Source organism: Macrobrachium rosenbergii, chromosome 43, assembly GCF_040412425.1.
Source record: "Macrobrachium rosenbergii isolate ZJJX-2024 chromosome 43, ASM4041242v1, whole genome shotgun sequence".
NCBI classification, from domain to species: domain Eukaryota; kingdom Metazoa; phylum Arthropoda; class Malacostraca; order Decapoda; family Palaemonidae; genus Macrobrachium; species Macrobrachium rosenbergii.
In genome coordinates, this window is record NC_089783.1 from 32,648,230 (window position 1) to 32,670,624 (window position 22,395).

The window sequence follows — 22,395 nt, forward strand, 5'->3', positions numbered from 1 at the left end:
TAGACTAGTGGTGGTTGCTCATGGGTTGGGCAGCAACCTCAGCTCCCTTTCAAGACAGGTGGCACTTTGTCTAAAGTATATGGCTGGCAAGAGGTAGGTTAGTAGTGACTAGTTCTCCATCTCTCTCTCTTCCTCTCTTGTAAGTTAGAGGGACCGAATGCCAGTCTGCATACAAGCTGAACAGACAAGAGTGAAGGTTAACTGGTTGGGCGAACATACTAGTCAGTTCAGAGAGTACCCAGATTTCCTCCCACCAATGGGTAAGTCTCCTGATGTAAAGAGTGAAGGTTTGTATTTGTGTAGGAACAAACAGCAGATTTTAGAGGTAATTTGTATTTTTCTTAACATACAAACCTGAAATTCTGTACATTAATGGCTCACCACAGCCACTCCTCTGATCTGTCACCTAGGCTGGAAGGCGAAGTGGAGTGCAGACCGTCAAGTGGATGGGCCTTCCCCTGCCTGTCGGTAGTTAACTATCTTGTCAGAAAAATTTTGAATGGCTGATACAGCTCGCATTTGTAAGCTTATCCACACGTAAAGAACTTCAGGCTTCTATGTTAGGAAAAATACTAATTACTTTCAAAATTTGCTGTTTAAGTAATAGGTATATTGCTGCCATAGGGGATTATCCCTTATCTCTTTCCTTCCTCCTTTTGTTTTCATTAGGTCTCAGTTGGACAAGGCTGTTAAGTTGCCCATCCCATTGGCCTTTGGATTTCAAGAATGCAAGTCTTTTTTTTTCTCTAGATTCCTTCATCCCAGACTGTCTAGATTTGTTTCCAATGTGTTTTCTTCATCTTGTTAAGGTAGCAATAACGTATGATGTGGTTAGTGAGAAGGCTACCTTTGGTAAAGAATGCTCACCTTTGAGAAAGATAAGACCTTCTCGAATTGATGAATCATTTTTTGATTAACACTACTCTGAACTGTGCTTTCCAGTGTAAGTAAATCAGTGGATTGTACTTTTGGAACATAAATATTACCAAGTAAAAAAGCCACTGTAATGTAAATGATAGATTGTATTTTTCCAAAATACAAAAAGGATAAAACAGGGGAGCTTTCGACCATTTGCACAACGGTCCTCTTCAGCCAACTGAATAAAAATACTTGTTTATCTTAAAAAGATAAACTGAAAAGAATCTTTGTGCTAGTCCAGGAAAACATTGAACAATCTTTCGGTGTGAATATAGCAGTTATGTAATGGCTGTTTCCCCGTATCTGCGAGCCAACCATTGTGATCTTCTTAATGGCTGTTGCTCGATCGTACGGTGCTCATTACTAGTGACTAGGTGATTCATGGGTGGTGAACGACTTTCAGCATCGCAGAAACAACAAGCACCAGTACTGAAAGTCGTTCACTACCCACGAATCACCTAGTCACTAGTAATGAGCACGTATGATCAAGCGACAGCTGTTAAGAAGATCACAATAGTTGGCTCACAGATACGGGGGAAACAGCCATTACATAACTGCTATATTCACACCGAAAGATTGTTCGATGTTTTCCTGGACTGTCACAAAAATTCTCTTCAATTTGTCTTTTTAAGATAAACAAGAATTTTAATTAGTTGGCTGAAGAGGACCATTGTGCAAATGGTCGAAAGCTCCCCTGTTTTATCCTTTTTGTATTTTGGGAAAATACAATTTATCATTTACATTATTGTGGCTTTTTTACTCATTATTTCTGATCACAATATAGTGATGCACCACAGATAAATATTACTTTTAATTTTTTTTATGCTCTCATTTGAATCACTTGTAATTCTAACAAATAGCACCCTTTTTACTAGATCTGTATCAGGTTTAATGAAACCTGCAGATGTAGACTGTGCTGGTCAAAGATCTTCTGTATTAGCAAGAAAGTTTCAAAAGCCTGGAGAAGAACCAGAACCAAGGTATGTTGAAACATAATGTAATTTAACCCTTTGTATGAGACATATTATTATTAATGTGAAGTGGTTGCCATCAAGTTGTACTCATACTATTTATTTTGATTTAATTAGTCCAAGTGCTAGATGCAGAAAGTGATATTTCTTAAGTCTTTATACATTATTGTCCCAGATTTGAATGTATCCTGTCACATCCATCTCATATTTACGCACGGGTTGACATATTTAGTGTATAGGATAATGAAATTGAATTCTTTGAAGGCTGTAACCTACTCCATAAAGTAGAGCTGACAAACAATCCTTTCATGCATTCCCACCATGTGCACGATAAGTCTCTTCCCAATCAACCATAATATTTAGTCCCAAATACTTAAGCAGATTAGCTGGTTCTATTTTTCTACCATTCTTATTAACATAAATTGTCCCATCTTCGTGGTTGTCATGTACCCTCATCACCTTGCTCTTGCTCACATTTACTCTCAACTTCCTCCTCTTGAAAACACCTTCAAACTCTTATGCCAGTTGCTGTAGTTTTGCTTAATTGTCCTCAATTCCACACACCAATTTCAAGTAATTATTTTATCACAGATTTGCACTAATGTCTCATGTCTTTACTCTGACTTCTTGCATCAGTCTGTCCATAAAAATATTAAACAGCATGGAACATAATGCAGTCTTGTTTCCGACTAGTTTGATATAAAACTGTTACTGTCCCCTGCATATAATCTGACATGATCTTCACTTCATAAAATCTTCAGTCCATCTCAGTAACTTATCTTGTACAGTATACCATACATCCACAACACCTCTCATAGTGTCTGTATTGGTTATATCACAAGCTTTTTCTCCTCCCATGTATATGGCATAAGGCTTTCTTCTTTACTTTCAAAGTGCTCACAAAACTGTTTCATAACAACACTTCATCCACAGACACACACACTCACATCCTCATCCTCACTCAAAATTAGTTAGTATATGCTGACAAATCTAAAATGTATGAAAAAAAATCCAAACAATACTGGACAATGAAGAAACGCTAATAGTATTTGAAGAAAAGTACAGCATACAAATTAAAAATTACAATAGTTTCCTTTAGCAGGACTTCACTAGAATACACCAATACATAAACACAATAAGGAATGTTAACAGTTTATCAGACACAAATAATTAGACAGTTGAATAGTGAGGACTCATGGATCCACATGTGCATAAACAGAGCTACCTACTGGCTGCCACTTGTTTTTAAAGAAGAGACTGATGTGTTTGGGATTTTATTGACCATAGAACTCGACTAAGTTGTGAGCAGTGGGTTTATGGTGAAACAAATTACTATTAAAGTGTGCTTTATTATGTCCGGTAATATTCAGATTCCAAAAATATCTCTTTGTTACCTCTTAGGTCAAGCTCTAACATTAGTAACCGAATGCCATCAGGCAGCAGCCGAGGCTGGCAAAAGAAGGAGTATGTTCAAGAGCAACAAAAGAGCCAGGATAAATCAAAACAGGAATCTTCATCTTCATCAGACTCGGAAACATCAGATGAGGTGTGGAGTGATTTTATCTGTGTTTATTATGTGTTAAAGTAATATGAGGCTGTTTATATCCAAAAAGGTTTATACTTTTCAGTTTAAGTTTTCTTAATATGGGGACTGGAAATGAGTAAAGTGCTGATTTTATTGGCATTATTTTCAAAATTGGCCAATAGTTATCATCATGCTTGTGTGTTGAGGTAATAATGATTTTAAAGCCAGTAAGAATAACTTGAAAGTTGTATATTATGTTTGTCTATAATAGAGGATTATTGTAGAAATATTGTACCTGTATCACACTTGCTTTTTAAAGAAATTTTCAAGTTAACCATGTGATGAAGGGCCATTGCTATATCTAGTAAATGGCTCCGAATCCATATGGGAAAAGAGGTTGTTGAAAATATTTGGTTAAATTTGAAGTACTTTGTGGGCATCTTTGAATAATACCATGGATCTTGCATCAACTGTTACTGCTTTCCATTTTTCAGATTACAGAGGAACTTGGCTAATTTGCCTATATGTGCACAAAGTAAATGATTTGTTGTTACCACACTGTGAATTTTTCATTTGTATTCGTATGTACTTTGTATTTACTATACTCTTTATCATTTTCTTAAATTTCTTACAAAAATATGAAACATTGATGTCCTTAGAGCTTGTTATTAATACTGTAATGTGAAAGGGTGAAAAACATGAAGACATAAAATTTATTTCCAGGGAGTTAAAAAGCTGATGAAAAGAGGCTCTTATTTATATTTTGGTTTTTTAAATACAGGACTTATAAAGAAATTAATACATATATGAATATCTTGACATATTCTTTTGATTATTGTGATTTTGCTAAGTTGCTGATGATATTAGGGGATGTTAAAGTAACTACTAAATGAGATGGTCGGTGTTGACCAAATATGTTTGTTTCTTGCAGGAATCAGTCCATAACAAGTCCTTGCAGGAAGAATCTGTAGAAGTTGTTGAAAAACCTGAGAACAAGTTGTTATTGACTGATAAGGAAATGAATGAATTGGCAGCAAAAATCATGAAAGCAGAACTTGTTGGGAATGATGTGAGTGAATGAACTCTTTTTATTTTTTCACACATCATTATGTCCTATTTATTATTGGTTAGCTTTTTGTTGATATGGATCCTGTTCCCTCAGAATAATTAATTTCAGTTCCTGATGTTTTTGTGTGCTGTTTTCCTATTTGTGGTGCTTGTATAGTTTGTTTTGAGTCAGAGGCAGTTCAGTTGTTCAGCAGCCTTGCCTTCACCATCTTCTCTGCCTTCCTTCTCCTTGATAAGGTAGCATCACAGTCTTTTTTGTACCCAAACTGTTTTAGCTGTTGTTCAATGGAGCTGAGGGAATCACTAATTCTATGAGGCTGCCTCATAACTTCTTGGCCACAGTACCTTGCATTTTGCTTGTGGAGATTAGTGTTCACTAAGCCCCTTGAATCTCTTTATTCTTAATTGCTTAATTATTACAGCCTTACTCCTTTTTTTGGTGGATCAGGCGTCTCCTTTCTGGTATGTTGGCTTACTCCCTTTCCTTTCCTCCTGTAGTTTATATTTTCCTTCAGGCTTGGATTTGACAGGGAATTGAGGTATCCACTCCATCAGCCTTCACATAAAAATAATTGATGCAAGTCATGTTACATTCAGTAGTTATACATATAAATACTGTATATTGTATTTTCTTGGGAACGATATCCTCAGGTGTCTAATGATGTAATGAATCTTATGAATATTAATGTATAATAGGACTTATAATATTTTCTGTACGGTTATGGTATGGAATTTATGTTTCATAGATTTAATATCTATTTAACTTTTCAGGCTCTTGCAAGTAAACTAAAAAAGAAACTGGAAGCTGCCAGAAGTACCAGAGCTAGCCCATCCATAGATGGTGGGGGTCGTAGAAAGGAATCTGGTTCCCATGAAGAAATTGTTGTTTTAACTCGTACTGATGCAAGAGGTAAGAGGGTTAAGAAAACAAGCTTGATAATCTTTTTCTTATCATATACAGTATTATTTCTCGGGCAGAATAATGTCATGCTTTCTTCTATGGAGGGAGCTCTACACGAATGAAATGAATATGGTACAGCACCCTTATAGAAATTACTGTACTTAAATTTTTATTTTTTCCATCACCAAGTTCCTAAAAAATTTGTATTTATGGTCCCAAAGTATGCTAGAACATTTCATATTAAAGCTAATATCCAATTTTAATGGTGCCGTTTTCTCCTTCTTAAGGTTTTAGTAGACCTGTGAACATCAAGGAATCTGAAAGTGAAAGAAAGAAAAAGGGAAAGATGAAAACACATGGAATAGATGGAAAAAGATTGAGGTATTTTCCTGATGATGATAAATATGATCTTAAGCAAATGGTAAGTGCCTTTCAGTGTTATTCCCATGTATTTGGACATATAAATCGACAGATTAAACATGGTGGAATTCTGAATTCGGGTCAGTTTGAACTCTGGGAAAGGAAAAAATACTTATTTTTTGTAGGGTATCCTACAATTCCTGTCATGTTAGGCTGGTAATGCATCTTTTGATAATTATGTTTTATATACTACTTATAATTATTTTTGAAGTTAAGAAAAAATTATTTGGAATGATTCTTACCTACTGTTAAAACTTGCTTTATCTTCATGCGTTTGGTGGGAAGATAAAGCTAATTTTAACAGTAGGTAAGTATCCAAATAATTAACTTTCTCATGTAAATTATGATTTTATTTTAAAAAGTCATGGTTAATTATATAAAGGTAAAGTTCAAGAACTACATTACAGAGCATGGTTGTTAAAAATATCAGTATTACAAATTTGTATACTGCAGCACCTCAACTTATTGGGTAATTGGGGGTCTGGCCTTCAGTATGTGATGAAACCCAGTAATTAATGAAGACTTTATAGTGTAGACTACATGACATCCCACAGCCAGCACGTGCGTGTCTTATACTTTATAACAGTTCCATATAATTAATGTGTCCTGGACATTTAAGTCCAATTTTGTTAAATTGTACCTGGGAGACATTGTGTATGAGAGATTATGGATGTACACATTAGGCCTGTTAGACACAGGGGTCAGAGGGTACAGATTGGCTCTGTTACAGGTTTTGGAGGCCAGGTTCTTAAATTTGTCTCTTATAATGGACATCAAAGAATTCTCAAATCTCCTTCATCCTTTTGTTTGAAAGCATCTTTTTGGTCTGACTCGTGAATCTTATCAAGACTACCTTTTTGTTAGTACAGCATTAGCTTCTGCAAGGCGATTAAGTGACTTACATGCATTTTCCAGTTAAATTACATACATACACCAAAAACTACCACAGAACTGAGCTTTTGTATATCCTCAGTTTTGTGGCCAAGACCTAATCTGCACTTTCCCTCCTTGAAAAATGCTCTCTCTTGTATCACCCTTATCTCCTCATTGCCATTGCAACTGGGGAATAAAGAAGAAGTGCTCTTGTGTCCCATTGAGTTGTGAGGGTATATCTTTGGAAGATATACCTAACAGCTCTGTATTTCTTACTGCTAGGACAAACCATATGTAGGGCTTATCAAGACTAGTGAATCAGAGGCACAAAATTATCTAGTCAGGATTCATGAGATTAGGGCAGTATCCATATCACTGACCTTATTTGAGAGCTCAAACTCATAAGTCATTTGACACCTCTATTAGCCTGTCATTGCTGCTGGTCAAATTGGCTTTACCTCTCGTATTACTGTTAGACCCTTATTATCTTTTCTCATAGAACTGTAGGTTGTCTACTCCTGTGTTATGTAGATGAGTGGAGTATATTATTGTCTAATGAGGTGCAATTTTGGATCACCAAGCACCTAAGTCCAGTGGTTTGTGTCTCCTAAGACCATAACCTTTGTAGGATTGATGAAAGTTCTGCCTAAGTAGTTTAGTTACACAGGATATTATAAGGTCAAATTTTTGTTTTTTTAAGAATCCATCAATACAGAGTTGATTGAAGTGCTGCTCCTAACCCCACTCACTCTTTGATAGTAATTTGGACAACACTTGGAATAATTTAACTGACATTGGAGGGTGTTTTGGAGCTCATTATTATTATTACTCAGAAAGTGAAACCTATCTGTATGGAACAAGCCCATAGGGGCCATTGGCTTGAAATTCAAGCTTCCAAAGAATATGGTGTTCATTAGGAAGAAGTAAGAAGAGTTAAAGGGAAATACATAAAGAAGAGATTCCACCTATTAAAAAAGAAAATAAATTAATAAATTATTAAATAGATAAAATGTATTACAATGCAGGGAGACTAGTATTAGGGTAGTAATGCATTTCATCTTTGCTAGAACTTCTGAAGTTCCAGTTGCACAACATCCTGCTCTTGGCAGGTAAAGGGGGTCAGGGATCAATTGTGAATGTGAAAGACCTCTGTTGAAATACGACTTACGAAAAAGTGACAGACAAGAGACCATCCATCGATGGTCCAAGTCTTAACTGCTGCTATTAGGAAACAGAAACCTACCACCATGAACCACTCAATCTAAAATAGATAAATCTCTGGCACAAGCAGACATCCACACCAGAGAAAAGTATTCTAGTAAAGGAAGCTCAAACAACCTAGAACAGTGGTTCCCAAAGTGGGCGGTACCGCCCCCCTGGGGGCGGTGGATTCATATCGGGGGGGGGGCGGTGAGGCAAAAGGGGGCGGTTGGGGGGCGACAGGGTGGCATTAAGAGCATTTAATTTTAAGCAATTAAAAGCAAAAAAAAAAACAGACTTAAAATTACCGAACGTGGGGATCTACGACTTCTTAGTGAGTTCCAGCCTGATGTGGAGAAACCGATATCCCTGCGCCAAGCACACCCATCCCATTAACAGTAATTGTGAAGACCAAGTTTACTAAATTAAGTATTGTTTGTGAAATTCATCTTCGAGTTTAATATTGTTGTTTTCAATTTGAAGCAAACCGTCCCGCCCCGCCTCCCCCCCCCCCAAAAAAAAAACAATACTCGCGTGTGTGTATCGGCGGGAGGGGGGTGCTAGGAATCCCTCTGGAAGCCAAGGGGGTGCCAGCCTGAAAAAGTTTGGGAAACTCTGACCTAGAACATGTTGCATTGACTTTATCACTGATATAAATATGTGGCCTTATGAACAATACCTAACTTTTGTGCAGCATTTCCTGAAACTTTCATTAGATGTTTCTCTAAGGTTAGATGAGTCAAAAGTTACACCTAGAAAAATTAAAGCTTCAGACTCAATCAGCAAAGTTCCATCCACCTGAAGGGGAGGATAGGGTGGGAAATCTGTATGAGATTTGCTAATCAATAGTGTTTTTGTTTTACTGAGGTTCAGCCTCATAGCCCACCGACTAACCATTCACTGGTGTGCAAATGTGCAGTTAACAATTTAGTGACTGTCCTACAGCTCTTGAAGCATATCTTGAAATTGAGCCGGGGCACACTTTTAAAGCTATTATAAAGTGATATGTTCATGCAAAAAAATGAGTTATTCTTTGGAAATTTTTCATTAAATATAACTTTACAAGTACTCTACTGTAATGGCTCAGTGCAGTAGGCCATTTAGTTGTTTTTGCAGTTGGTTGCAGGATTCACTGCATATTACAAAACTTATGTTGATTTAAACCCCTTATATAAAATTACGTAATAGACAAGATAATGTGCATGCATTCTGAATGTTGTCTAAGCATAATGTTCCATATACAGTGCATACTGTAAGTCATCTCTAGATTACATATGATATCTAGACAATGCAAATTTTATGTAAATACAATAAAAACGTTTATCACTGCTTATTTTAAAAGTTCAAACACCAAAGACCGTGTCTCTAAAAACTGCCTATTTTAATAGTTCAAACACCAAATGTATACCTTAAACTATCATCCTAAAACACTTTAATATCATTTCAAAGTCATCTTACAACATTACCCTTAAAAATATATGGCTTACAGCTGAGTGTGAAAACTATTCAAGTTACCCCTATATTCAGGCACATCCATTTTCTCTCATAGAGAGAGAGAGAGAGAGAGAGAGAAATACATTTCACCCTTCTGAATCCTACACACAAAGCATATGAGCTACAAGCTTTGTGATTGGCTATTTCCAACCCTCTCAGCCAACAGCGTGTTGTCATGCAGAGAGAGAGAGAGAGAGAGAGAGAAAGGGGGGGAAGGGGTTTGCTACAAGCTCTCTGATTGGCTACTTCCAACTCCTCCAGCCAACAGCCAGTTGCGTGTCATCAGTGGAGCCTACATCAAAGCAATAAAGAAACTGTAACACACATATGTATGCATGCACTCATTCGATGATGGCTTTGTGAACTTCCTGGAGTTTATTTCAGTAAAGAATATATAAAGTACACAGAGAGAGAGAGAGAGAGATATGGGGATTTGCCTTATGTTAGGATTTGCCTTATGTTAAATATCAAAAGAGTGAAATTATTCATGAATTATTGGAGAGAGAGAGAGAGAGAGAGAACTGATTTTATGTTTACATGTACACTTTAAACTATCATCCCAAAACACTTTACAGCAATGTCATTTTAATATCATTTCAGTATAACTATAATATTTTAATATTTCAATATCACTTTAATATTATTTCAGTAAGGAGGTCCCTCTTATACAGGTTTTAAAGCTTTGCACTGCTAATAAACCAGTTTTCTCTTCCCTCTTATACAGAGGGAAGAGAAAACTGGTTTATTAGCAGTGCAAAGCTTTAAAACCTTTTCTTTCCCAAGGCTTTCATAATTCTCTCTCTTTCTCTCTCTCTCTCTCTCTCTCTCTCTCTCTCTCTCTCTCTCTCTCTCTCTCTCTCTCTCTCTCTCTCTCTCTCTCTCTGGGCTAAGAAATACAGTCGACCCCCTGTATTCACGACGGATACGTACCACAACCACCCGCGAATAGCTAAAATCCACGAATACTTAAAACCCCCTCTAAAAACGCTTATAACTGCCTATCATAAATGTTTAAATACCAAATGTAGACCAAAAGTACCATCCTACATCAAATGTACCTTAAACTATTATCTTATTACTGTAGTATTAATCTTTGAAATAATATAATTAACATCATTTCAAAGTCTTGAAGATTTTACCCTTGAAAATATATACCTATGTACTTCTAATCCCTCCAGCCAGTAGCAGAGAGAGAGAGAGAGAGAGAGAGAGAGAGAGAGAGAGAGAGAGAGAGAGAGAGAGAGAGAGAGAGAGAGAGAGAGAGAGAGAGATGAACCGATTTGCTTACATCAGTTAAACAATTAAAAATGTCAATAATACAGTATACTGTATATTATGTATGTCTTTCTGTCAACCGCTCTCCCTTTCTATCTATCTATCTATCTATCCATCTATCCATCTCTCACCTTTGGCATGAGAGAGAGAGAGAGAGAGCACTGAATGGACAACATATATTTGACCAAGAGTGGGCAACACTCCGCCCTTCACAGTCAATATGTCAAGATATTTGACATATTTGACAGGTTACCCCCTTCCCTTCATTCCAAAGCTTTCAGACAAGACTGGGAAAAAGATGAGGGAAAAAATTTATTGAACTAAAATCTTACTAATTCGTTATATATTTTCTTTAATGAATTGATATTTTGCTGCGTTTACATTAATATTAATATTTGAAAATTGGTAAAAATCGTTGATTTATCATACAGAACAAATAAACATACATACAGTATTACACATACCTAAAAATTCTCTCGTCTCAGTAAGAGAGAGAGAGAGAGAGAGAGAGAGAGAGAGAGAGAATTATTATAATATTATTTAATGTTATTATTTAATCTTATAAAGCTTAATATTAATATTTGAAAATTAGTACAGGCAGTCCCCGGTTATTGATGGGAGTTCCGTTCCTGACTGCGTGAAAATAACCGAAAATTGCCAAATAACCAAAAATCAGTGATAATAGCACCAATCCCTGGTTATCGGCACCGCCAATAAGTGGGGATTGGTGCCGATAACCGGGGACTGCCACCGATAACTGGGGATTGGCACCGCCGATAAGTGGGGATCAGAGCTGAAAATCCAGTTATCGTCATCGCTAGACAAGTGCCGTAAAACCGGATCGCCCATAGCAGGGGACTGCCTGTACTGTAAATGATTTTTTTATCATAAAATATACATGTAGGTAAAGTATAATATTTAGTCACGAAAAATCCGTGAATAGGTGAGCCCGCGAATCGTGAGTCCTCGAATAGCAGATGTCAACTGTACATGTATTTAAATATGCATTAAAAAAATGCATTTTATTGATATTTGGCTGTGTTTACATTAATATTAATATCTGAAAATTAGTAAATCATTTTTTATCGTAAAAAATGTGCTTAGTCACGAAAATAACATGAAAATACAGTAATTAAGTGAATATTGCTCGACAAAAAAATCACCAAATTACCAAATTTTTCACAAATAATTTGCAGATAAGTTCCACAGAAAAATCCGCAAATAGATGAAGCCGTAGTTGTGTTACTGTTTTGTTTAAGAAATACCAGAATAATGACAAAATGTATGCATTTTAAGCATTTACACAAACATCATACTCTTAACTGTACAAAGTACGAGTTACCTTATATCAAACAATAAATGCTTCAGACCAGCATCATGAATGTCTACAGATGACCAGTTGGTGTATTTGTAATAGTATAGAATAATAAAAAATGATACTAGTTATAATTGAGATTATAGCCTTGTTCACCATGTACTGGTGAATCATTTTGGGACTGCACTCATTCAGATGTGTTTATTTTATTGAAGTTTGAAGCTGAAAAGGGTACAACCGCGGAAGATCAAAATGCAATGTTCAGTCGAGCAGCCATGAAGAATACAGAAAGGCTAGATGATGATTATGATATGGATGACATGTTTATGAGCAAAGCTGCTAAGAAGGAAGATGCAGCCAAACAGGCAGAGAGAGACAAAAAGAAAGCAGTTCAGGTAGGCAGTTTTTACTGTTTGTCAGTTACATCTGTAAAGTGACACCATCCTATTTTTACACATACCTATTTAAAGTGTTAGAGTTCATTTTAATTGTGAGTGGGGCTTGATTTTACCCTAACATTTATAGTAAATAGTTTCTTTGAGCATTGCATCATAATGTTACCTATATATGTATGTTAGATAGGTAACATTATGTTAAAGTATTACGTGTAAAAAGTAGATACTGAAAGGATATACTTCTGTATTTACTAAGTGTTTTCCAGTCTTTTTTTTTGTATGTGCTTGTATTGTCTTTTTCAGGAGCATCAACGTTCTCAGCGTTCTTTAGAATCCTGTCAGTGGTGTTTTGAGAACAAGGAAATGACCAAGCATCTCATTGTTGCTCTTGGATCAAAAGTAAGTTAATTTCTAGTTTCTTCTGATTATGATATTTAACATTTGAAAAAATTAAGGCAAAGAGAGGTGGAGCACTTGATATTCAGGGAAGGTCAAACCTTGCATAGATAAGGGAAAGGTGAGATTACCTAAACTTCCTTATTGTCTTATGAGGGATGAATGGCTTTGCAAGAACACAATTTCTCTTTCCCAGCAAGGGGAGGGTGAAAGGTCCTGTGTCTAATGACCAATAACCTTACAAAAGTGGTTGTGGAACTAATTGGAAATTATGTCAAAGGTGAACCAAGCCTTTGTTAAACAGTACCACATTACTGGGAGACTGTCCAACCCATGCAGGGCGCCTGAGTGGTTTGCAACAATGGCTACCAGAAGCATTTTGCATAGAACAGAGCAGACAAACTGCTTCGAATGCTTTCAACTGGTTACATTACTTTTCGTCAGCATTGTTGATGTAAGTCAGACAAGACATTCCTTTTCCATCAAGTCTTTCAACATCTAGTAAAAATCCTCTATTCCCTCCTTGGAAGCATCCAAGGATTTGTCTTGAGTCTTCCTGTTGGAAAGCCCATGTCAAATTTTGAACTGAAACAACCAGCCTTCAGACACCTGAAAGCCTGGAGGCCTTTAGGGAACGCATTGCGACACAGTATCACACAGCAACCATTTAATGTGTAATTACTGAAAAATAATGCTCAACTGAACATAGGAGTGGAGCATGCTTCATCACAGTGTGCACTGGTATCTTCAGAGGCAGCCAGTGAGAGACAGAAGCTCCTGTGATGTTATCTGGATCTATATCTCTATCAGCCATTCAAAGGCAACAAACATAATGTATTGCCTTGTGCCAATAGTGCAAAACCTTGCAAGCACATGAGTGCTCACCCACCCATGCAGCTTTTACTGTACATTATTGTAGGGATGACAGCCTCAGCCACTGACAAGCAATAAATAGTTACATGTGATGATGGCGTTGTGCTCTTAAGCCAATAACAGTCACGAAAGCCTGCCCAGCCCTCCCCACTCAGCTATCATGGCCTTCCCATCTCCCTCTACCCCCCCAGTGCTTAACATGCTTTATCACCTACTCAATAACCATTTTTCAGTTTGTTAATTACTGTCAACAGCGTTTCCATCATCTCTCTGCCCGCACAGCATTGCCAATTATACGGACTGTTTTTTATTAATTTTATTATACTGTAAGGGAAATACTGTATAAAAGATGTTGGATGTATCTAGTGTATCAATGACTGATTCTCATTACACAGAGATATTTTACTATTATTTATTCTGTTTACATTTTAGCATACTTCACATACAGTTCTTGTGTATTGTATAATAATGAAGCAAAATGTTTACTGGGTACAATATAGAGTAGCACTCAGTTTTATTGAATAACAACCCAAGCATAAGTCAGAGTTAGCTGCAAAATCCCTGATACTGTGAGCATGAGTCTTTTAGTTAGATAGAAGTTATACCCTACTTGGGGCATCTCTAACCCAAGAAGAGCAAGATCAGCCTGTCACTTAATTCTTAGTTGTATGACCCGACAAATATCAGAGTGGTAGGCAGTGGCTTGTACTCCTTATGTAACATATGTATGATGCTGAATTTATGTTATCTGTGTATTTGTTCAATATGATTCAGAGAAAGTAGGGATATTTATTCTTTTGCAGGCATATGTTTGTTTGCCTCCTCATGAATCTCTTACTTCCGGGCACTGTCTTATTGTGCCAATTCATCATGTGATGTGTTCAGTTCAGGCTGATGAGGATTTATGGAGTGAAATTCAGGTAAGGAGCCACCTCTGTATTATAATAGTTTCATCTGCTATTGTTTCATGCAGAGCATCTTAGCTTTATATGTTAATAATGCAGAGAATGTAGGTTTTGTCAGTATTTTAAAAACCATCTCATCACACCAAATTTTGTATATTACCTTAAATCTTTTTCAGAGCTTCCGTAGGTCACTCGTTAGAATGTTTAATTCACGGGACGAGGACTGTATTTTCTTTGAAACTGCTAAAAGATTCCGTAACTACCCACATATGGTGATCCACTGCGTTCCTCTCCCCAAAGACATAGGAGATATGGCCCCAGTTTACTTTAAGGTAAATAGCTTTCAATGTTTTGTAATAACAGTTGTTAATGCTAAATACATATTTCACTACAGTTCCAAACAATAGTTATTTATATCAGGGTATTAATTGGGAAACTAGGATTCACAAGGTTAATAGTTCTCAGTTGTGCCATTTTGGTCAAAGTTTTGGAATGTAGTGATGTTTTGGAAAGAAATACTGTTAAAATGTATAATTTAAAAAAATCTGATGTAAACAGATTTCTGGTAACACTAAATTGTTTCTAAACAAAATGCATCCTGGTCAGTTTGGGTATATTACCTTACCCCAGTTGCCTGATAGCAGACACCATTTATAATGTAGAGAAATCTGATAATAACTATTGTTGTATGATTGTCTTTGTGCAAGAACAAGGTACATCAAACATAGTTGTGTGTAAAAAAATAAAAATAAAGCACATGAAACTTATTAAAGTCATTACACATGAAACTTATTAAAGTAATACAGTATACAATAATCTGGAATATTTTTACCAACAGAAAGCTATAATGGAGTGTGAAACAGAATGGGCTCAGAACAAAAAGTTAGTGGATCTCAAGAACAGGGATGTAAGGAAAGCTGTGCCAAAAGGTTTACCATATTTCTTTATTGATTTTGCCATGGATCCTGGATATGCTCATGTGATTGAAGATGAGCAAGATTTTCCCAATAACTTTGCCCAGGTAAGACTAAACTTTCAGTGATCCTTTTTATTGATAAATTTTATTATTGCAATAGTTGCTTATAGTACTTTGATTTATCGTCCAAGTTATCTGTAAACTGCACAGTCCTTTATTTACATAAGGGTTTTGTTTTACTGATTTTCATAAATCAAGTTGCTTTTTTTCATACATTTCTGTGCCTCATTATATCACATATCTGTAAAACAAACCTTATGTTGTATTTCAGTGTTTAAAAAGGTCTGAAGTACAAAAGTAGAGATGGAAAGGAAAGGAATAAAAATAATTGTAATTGTTGTTTTCTTAGTAATTGAAAGAGAAAAAATTACAAACCCTCAAATTGCAAAACAGTACAGATTATCCCCAGCTTAAAGCCTGCTCAACTTATGTGCATCTGAACAAAAAACTGAAGAAACTTTATAGGAATTATAAGAGGTATCATCACCATTATCAATAATGTTTTCATGTCAGATTTTCCTTCGATGAGGTAGACATGAAATGATTTCCCTCCACTATCTTATGTGTGTTTACTATTTGCCTGAATTCCCATCAGATGTAGGTCTTCATCAGTATTCTTTTATCTTCCATGTCTACTATTAATCTAACTAACTGTTCCTTATCTCTCCTTATCATAATTACAAACCATATAAGTACTGTAGATTTCATTTTATTTTCTAGCCACTGATACCATACCTCTGTAACTCCTCTTTCGTAATGTAATCTTCCCACAAACACTAACCATGTATCATAGCTCTTTCTATTCATACTTTTTCAAAATTATCTCCATTTTCCTGAAAATGACCATGCCTCTGTTGCACAGAGTAATACAGGCCTTAAGCAGATATCAGAGTTACTTTTATTTACAGCAGTACAGCATTTTTTTTTCCTTTCTCCATGCTGTTGCCACTCTTTTCCTCACTTCCGTCTCAGTACCTGCTTTACAATCCAGAGTACCCTGAAGGTAACAAAAATTTTCTACCTAGTTCAAAGCCACATACATATTAGACTATTTCAGGTATAAAAAATCTCAATGCCTTGTCTGCGCTGCATTCTTAAACATCTCTTGTGACACCATCTCTCTGCTGTATGACTTGATGACTAAGTGAATTGCACTAAAAAGATAAGCTAGTGATTCTTCCACAAAAAGGGTGTTCAACAAATAACATTGTATATATAACCATCCTTCACTCATCCCAATTGAAGCTGATTTTAAGGAATCAACAAATAAAAAGATTAGAATTCTCCTCCAAGTAAAACATCATCAATGGACAATGTGTAGTCTGAACTTGTATTCATGATGAAAAAAACAGGTTTTGACACAGGAAAAACCTATTTTTGGTAGTCGCTGTTGAGTCCTAGGAAAAACCTATTTTTGGTAGTCGCTGTTGAGTCCTCAAGGAGTTACCTTCCATGGATCTGTCAGAGCTTCATGATGATCAAACTAATGTCAAAGAATTCTCTTTTAGTTGGTCTCATGGCCAAGTATTGTGTCATAATGATAAATGCTATAACACGTGAAGGAGTATGTAATGGACTCAAAGGTAAGAGGGCTCTTTCCCTTATCGTACAGCAAAGTTGTACCAGGTTATTTCCTCTGTCAAACCTGCTAGAAGAGGAAGTGATTACTATATTGCGCATGCGCAATCCACCATATTGTCGACAAACAGGCTGGCAAGAGACCAAGGAAGCCATTACTTTCTGAAGGCCAGTTCAGGATGATCCCTTGCCCCAAATCCCATGCCTTTTTTTCAGGGAAGTGGGTGGGTTTTGACGACTCAACAGCTACCAAAAACAGGTTTTTCCTACATCAAAACCTGTTTGTTCATACATGGAACAAACCTGGGTCTTAACATTAGGATAAATCTTCTGGCGCTAGCTGGAAACCGGTAAAAAAAAACAATATAATTGTATATGCAAAGAATTGGTGGCTTCTGGCATCTGTCATGAACGAGATGGGTGACACCACCGACCCAAGCTTGATCTCGTGACGCCTCAGTTATTCTTCAACCACCTTTGAGTGAGAACATCTTGTTCTTTCTCTCCTTCCTAAAGCCGGTATTTGCCTGTATTTTTCTCTTCGGTGTTTTAGTGTACAGGTTTGTGTGTTTGTGAGAGTGTTGTGGGTATCATGGAATCCCAAAACCCTTCTGCAAGCTCCAGTTCTGGCTCCCACAAGACTCAGAGGAAATGTCCTGGCGTAGGGGGTTCTCTGAGGAATAACAAGGCTAACTGTACTATAAAAAATATAAGTTTTATTACCAGGAAAAACCTATTTTTGGTAGCCTAGCAAGTCCTCAGACCCACCCACTTTCCATGATGACAATTTTTGGTAATATGTGGCAAGGGTATTTTCTTTCACAGATTTGGCGAGTAGTAAGGAAAATGACTGACCCATGCACTGTTTCCACATCAGTAGGAAGGTTACATGGAAAGACCGTGGTAGTTGCTGTAGGCAGGGGACAGAGCCCTCCCACCTTGAGTCCTTCTATACTATATCACTGTGTCAACAGGCACTATCCTTGACAAGATCATATGAGAGAATTCTTTGATATTGGTTGGTTTGTCTCATGAAGCCTAGACAAAACAATAAGAGTAACTCCTTTAGGGACTCACAGTAGCTTCCAAAAATAGAATTTACCTGTGTCAAAACCTATTTTTCTTTCCAGAAATTAAATGATGACTGTCAAAACATTCTAATATACTTGTTCCCTTACCATGTGCACATACTAATAAGAGATAAGATGCTCATAAAGCAGTGAGACTCCAACTGTATACTATGACCAGGTCAAAAGTAGCCATTTGTGTCAGTGATTAATCTATAAATGGCAGACTTCACAGAATAATAAATATAACAGTGTACAGTATTACGTGCTTACCCCATATGAAAAATGGGAAAAAGCACGTTAAATGAAGAAGAAGACAGTATTAAGATTCATCAGACCCATTGTTGTATTGTGGTGTCTTCAGACCAAAGACAGTGCCACATTGAATTAATTCATTCCTCCATGTTGGTCACATGCATTTGACCCATGGAAATTTTATGTATGCAGAGAGTGCAGGTCAGCACAGACAGCTAAACACCTATGTGAGTGTGCAAAATTTAACCAAAGGTGACAAGTTTCAGGAAGAAATTACCTGTACTTAAAAAAAAATTCTGAATCATTATGAGTTATCAAGTCAGATTTTTCGTTCAGTGGACTGCTTAAACTACCTAATAATCATACTGTATTAACAATTATAGTTCCTTAACATTTCTTTTAATACTTTGTTTCCTTTAACCATAAACTTTAATCTGTATGTTGTGATTTTCAGTCCTCTCCTTTCCATCATGCAACAAATATGCCAACTTAATGCACATTTTCATAGCTTTGTATATTTCATTATGAAAATGTTTAAAAAAAATTGTGGCACTATATTGCTTAGATGTAGGGAGTTGCCAATAAGGTTACTATTTATTGGTACTGGACTGGTATTTGGTTCAAATGCTTAGTATACAGGTTTGAATTTTACATGAGCTAACTTTCAGTGCTAGGACATACAGTATATATTTTATAAAGTTATTTGGTTATTTGTTTTTTTATGATAAAATGTAACATGAACAAATATTTAGAAAATGTATTGTTTTGACCTAAAACTGAAATTTATTTCTTTGGTTTTTTGTAGGAAATTGTTGGTGGTATGTTAGACCTAGAACCTAACATGTGGCGTAAACCACGCAAAGAAAATTTTGAAGTTCAGCGAAGAAAGGTTATGGAGTTCAGTCGATTTTACAAAGAGTTTGACATAACCCAGGATGAAAAGTAATGTATTGAATTTTACAAATGTATAGCATTTGCCTGAATTAAATTTTATACATGTACTAAAAAATACAAAGGCTGGTGAATAAATGACCTTAAAGTCAGTTTGAAATTGTTTTTTTTTTTTTTATATCAGGTGCACAGCATCACCAGGCATTTACATGAGAAGCTTGAAAAGAAAGCATTTGTGATTCTAGACAGGGAGAGCCATAACTCATTCATAACATTCAATTTGTACTTATAATTCCATACTAGATCTTCCATGCTCTTTTGTTTCATTTATTAGTCTCATTTTTAGCACTTATTTCAGGTTTAGTACTTTCATTCAGTTCTTCATGATTGACCGGTGTGTGTGATTTGTTCCTACTACCCAATCCATGATTAATATTTTTCCCATATTTCTTTTCAATAGTCATATACTGCAGCTATGTATCAGTTATGTAAGTACATTATTTAATTCATTACAGGTCACCCCAAATAACAAATGTCTTCCAACCAGATGATTTTCTTTTTGACCGGGCCTTTAGGCTTAACATAGGAAATTATCTGGCTTAGGAGTGATCCTCACAAAGTTTGTTCTAGATGTAGATGCGAGAGACATAACAAAACTTTTACATCATGTATCTTAATTGATCTGTGATTAACTGTGTGAAACTCAAGTGCTAATATATCACTACCTCACTGGGTAGTGTCATGGTTAAGAGGGGTGATCATAAACTATCCTTCACTCCCGGATCAAATGGATATCCCATGAACCTCATCTCACCTTCTCTCCTTCCAGCTGTCTCTCAGGATCCTCCTCTCATAACTCAAATTACACCCACCACAACCTTTAAGTTCCTAAAGCCTTTCTGTCCAAAGTAGGATTATTATTCTAGTCATTTCGCTCATGTCACTAAAACATCAATTGCCTTCCTCCTCGTGTGACCCCCTCGTGACCTTGGTCTTTCTCTGCCTGCATCTTCATCCAGGTGTCCGTGTCCTGTGTGTCCTCTTGCGTTTTTCTTTTGTTTCCTTGCTACTATGGAGTGTACAGCTTTTCTTGATATGCTGTCTTCAAAGTCGTTTCCGGTGTTCCCTGCCATTGTGTTGTTAGTGCATGTTATGAAGGCATTCTCTACAACCAGTCTGGCCATTTTGTTGGTGTTCCTGTACAGAAACTCATATTTTCCCAATCTGTTTTATGGTTATTTTCCCAGCAATGTTTGGCAACTGCCGACGTCTGATTATAATGTCTTATGTTCTGCATGTGTTGTTTGCTTGGCTTTTTACAGGATTTGCCAGTTTCGCCATAGTACCCATCTTCACAGTCTAGTCACGCTGCCATATATACCCCCCTATTATCTCTCCCCCCTGTACCGACTTTTTGTTCCTAACTATTTTATTTCTAATGGTGTTTTTGTAGCTGCTTATCAATTTGAAATTATCTAGCTTCCTGTTTATGGGTGTAATAGAGTTGTTGTCGTCCGGGACTGTAATTATTTTCTTCCCTACCAAATGTTCCTTTTCTATCCTTTCCCTCTCCTCAAAATAGTTTTTTCTTGCCTTGATGTGTGCCCACTCCCACCAATACTTAGGTATCCTAATCTCCTGAAACTCTCCTTAGGTATTCCAGCTCTTCATCCAAGAATTCGGGACTGCAAATCCTATAAGCCCTAATGGCCAACCCTGTCGTTACTCCCATTTTTATTTCTTTCCTATGACTGGAGAACATACATATGTATGAATTGGTGTGTGTCTTCTTTCTGTTTACCTTGAATTTTAAATTTTCCCCTTCCCAGGACATCCAAGGAAGGAATTTCTCCCTCCTTCTCTTCTTTTATTGTGAACTTGATGTGTTCATTTAATTTATTTATGTTTCCTAGGAACTTGCGTAGATCTTCCCTTTCTCCCTTATAAATAATCAAGATGTCGTCCACGATTCTTACCCATTTTATGATATTTAAGTTCCCTTTATTTACTTTGCCCACCTCTTCCGTTTCAAACCATTCCATAAAGATATTAGCTTGGATTGGCCACACCTTTTTTTGTTCTAGATGTAGATCACCAAAGAGGAAGCTGGAGAAATTTCTTCCCACATAATGGGAAAATGGGTGGGCTTAGTATCTGAAGGGCATTTATAACATAACATGAACCATATAGATGAATTATCTAAAATCAACGTAAAAGATTGTAAATTTGCGAGTTTGGATGTAACTTCCCAGTTCACCAACGTGCCAGTCAAGGTGACGATGGAAGTGATAAAAAAGAATATGGAGGAAGGGTTTTATACATGCAACCTAGGTCATGACATTTTGATAAAATTGTTGTCAGCAGCCCTCGGCGTTAATGTGTTTAAGTGGGGCAAAAACCATTACTGTATATACGTTTTTACATTTTTGGTACAGTAATCCCAATAATTATTGATTTTATCTATGTACCAACTAATGTAGCATATAGCCTAGGCTATATTACCTTTACTTTGTGCTTTGGAATAGACTGGGTAATCATAGGTTATGATGGATATCCATTCCATCATAACCTATAATTTAGTTCTATCTTAATTGAGTTGAGAAGCATTGGTGAATAAATCCTTTAAGGGAACTTTATTGTAGTAATTGTGAATCAATATTCTAATACATTACTACTATTCTATGGATATGACCCATTGATCATGTTTCCATACATAATACTATGGACATTTACTTGTGGCCATGTAGGCCTGGGTTAATTTGAAGTGTTTGCAGCCTATATCACTATATAGGCTGCAAACAGGTAGCTAACACTAGGTAGTTTTTGTTAAACACTTGTACCTTTTATCACTACTGGGCTACTATTACGCAGGCCTTACACGTTACCTGTGCCACAGCAAATTGCTCAGTCTGCTTTTTGCCTGTGGAAATGGCTCATAACTACCAGCCATGAGCCAGCCCCAGAAGGAATAAAGGAGAATTTGGTTGCTGGCTGGACATATGTGAAATATGCCACTTGCTTTTGGCAGCAAATTTAAATGATGAAAGAGCTCATTTTTAAGCTGTCTCTATTAGTTATAGATTTCAAAGAGTACGGAAG

The 22,395-nt window shown here is 36.5% G+C and overlaps 1 protein-coding gene across 2 annotated transcripts in view; it reads left to right on the plus strand.

Moving 5' to 3' along the window:
* LOC136828758 (CWF19-like protein 2) overlaps nucleotides 1–22,395 on the plus strand; it is a 51,600-nt gene that overhangs the window by 15,109 nt on the left and 14,096 nt on the right. For both annotated transcript variants that reach the window (XM_067086974.1, XM_067086975.1), the window contains exons 7-17: nucleotides 1,794–1,898; nucleotides 3,291–3,435; nucleotides 4,346–4,483; nucleotides 5,254–5,392; nucleotides 5,671–5,804; nucleotides 12,176–12,355; nucleotides 12,659–12,754; nucleotides 14,428–14,544; nucleotides 14,706–14,861; nucleotides 15,368–15,550; nucleotides 19,211–19,347. In XM_067086974.1, the coding sequence (XP_066943075.1) occupies nucleotides 1,794–1,898; nucleotides 3,291–3,435; nucleotides 4,346–4,483; nucleotides 5,254–5,392; nucleotides 5,671–5,804; nucleotides 12,176–12,355; nucleotides 12,659–12,754; nucleotides 14,428–14,544; nucleotides 14,706–14,861; nucleotides 15,368–15,550; nucleotides 19,211–19,347 (1,530 nt within the window). The remainder of the gene's footprint in view (nucleotides 1–1,793; nucleotides 1,899–3,290; nucleotides 3,436–4,345; nucleotides 4,484–5,253; nucleotides 5,393–5,670; nucleotides 5,805–12,175; nucleotides 12,356–12,658; nucleotides 12,755–14,427; nucleotides 14,545–14,705; nucleotides 14,862–15,367; nucleotides 15,551–19,210; nucleotides 19,348–22,395) is intronic.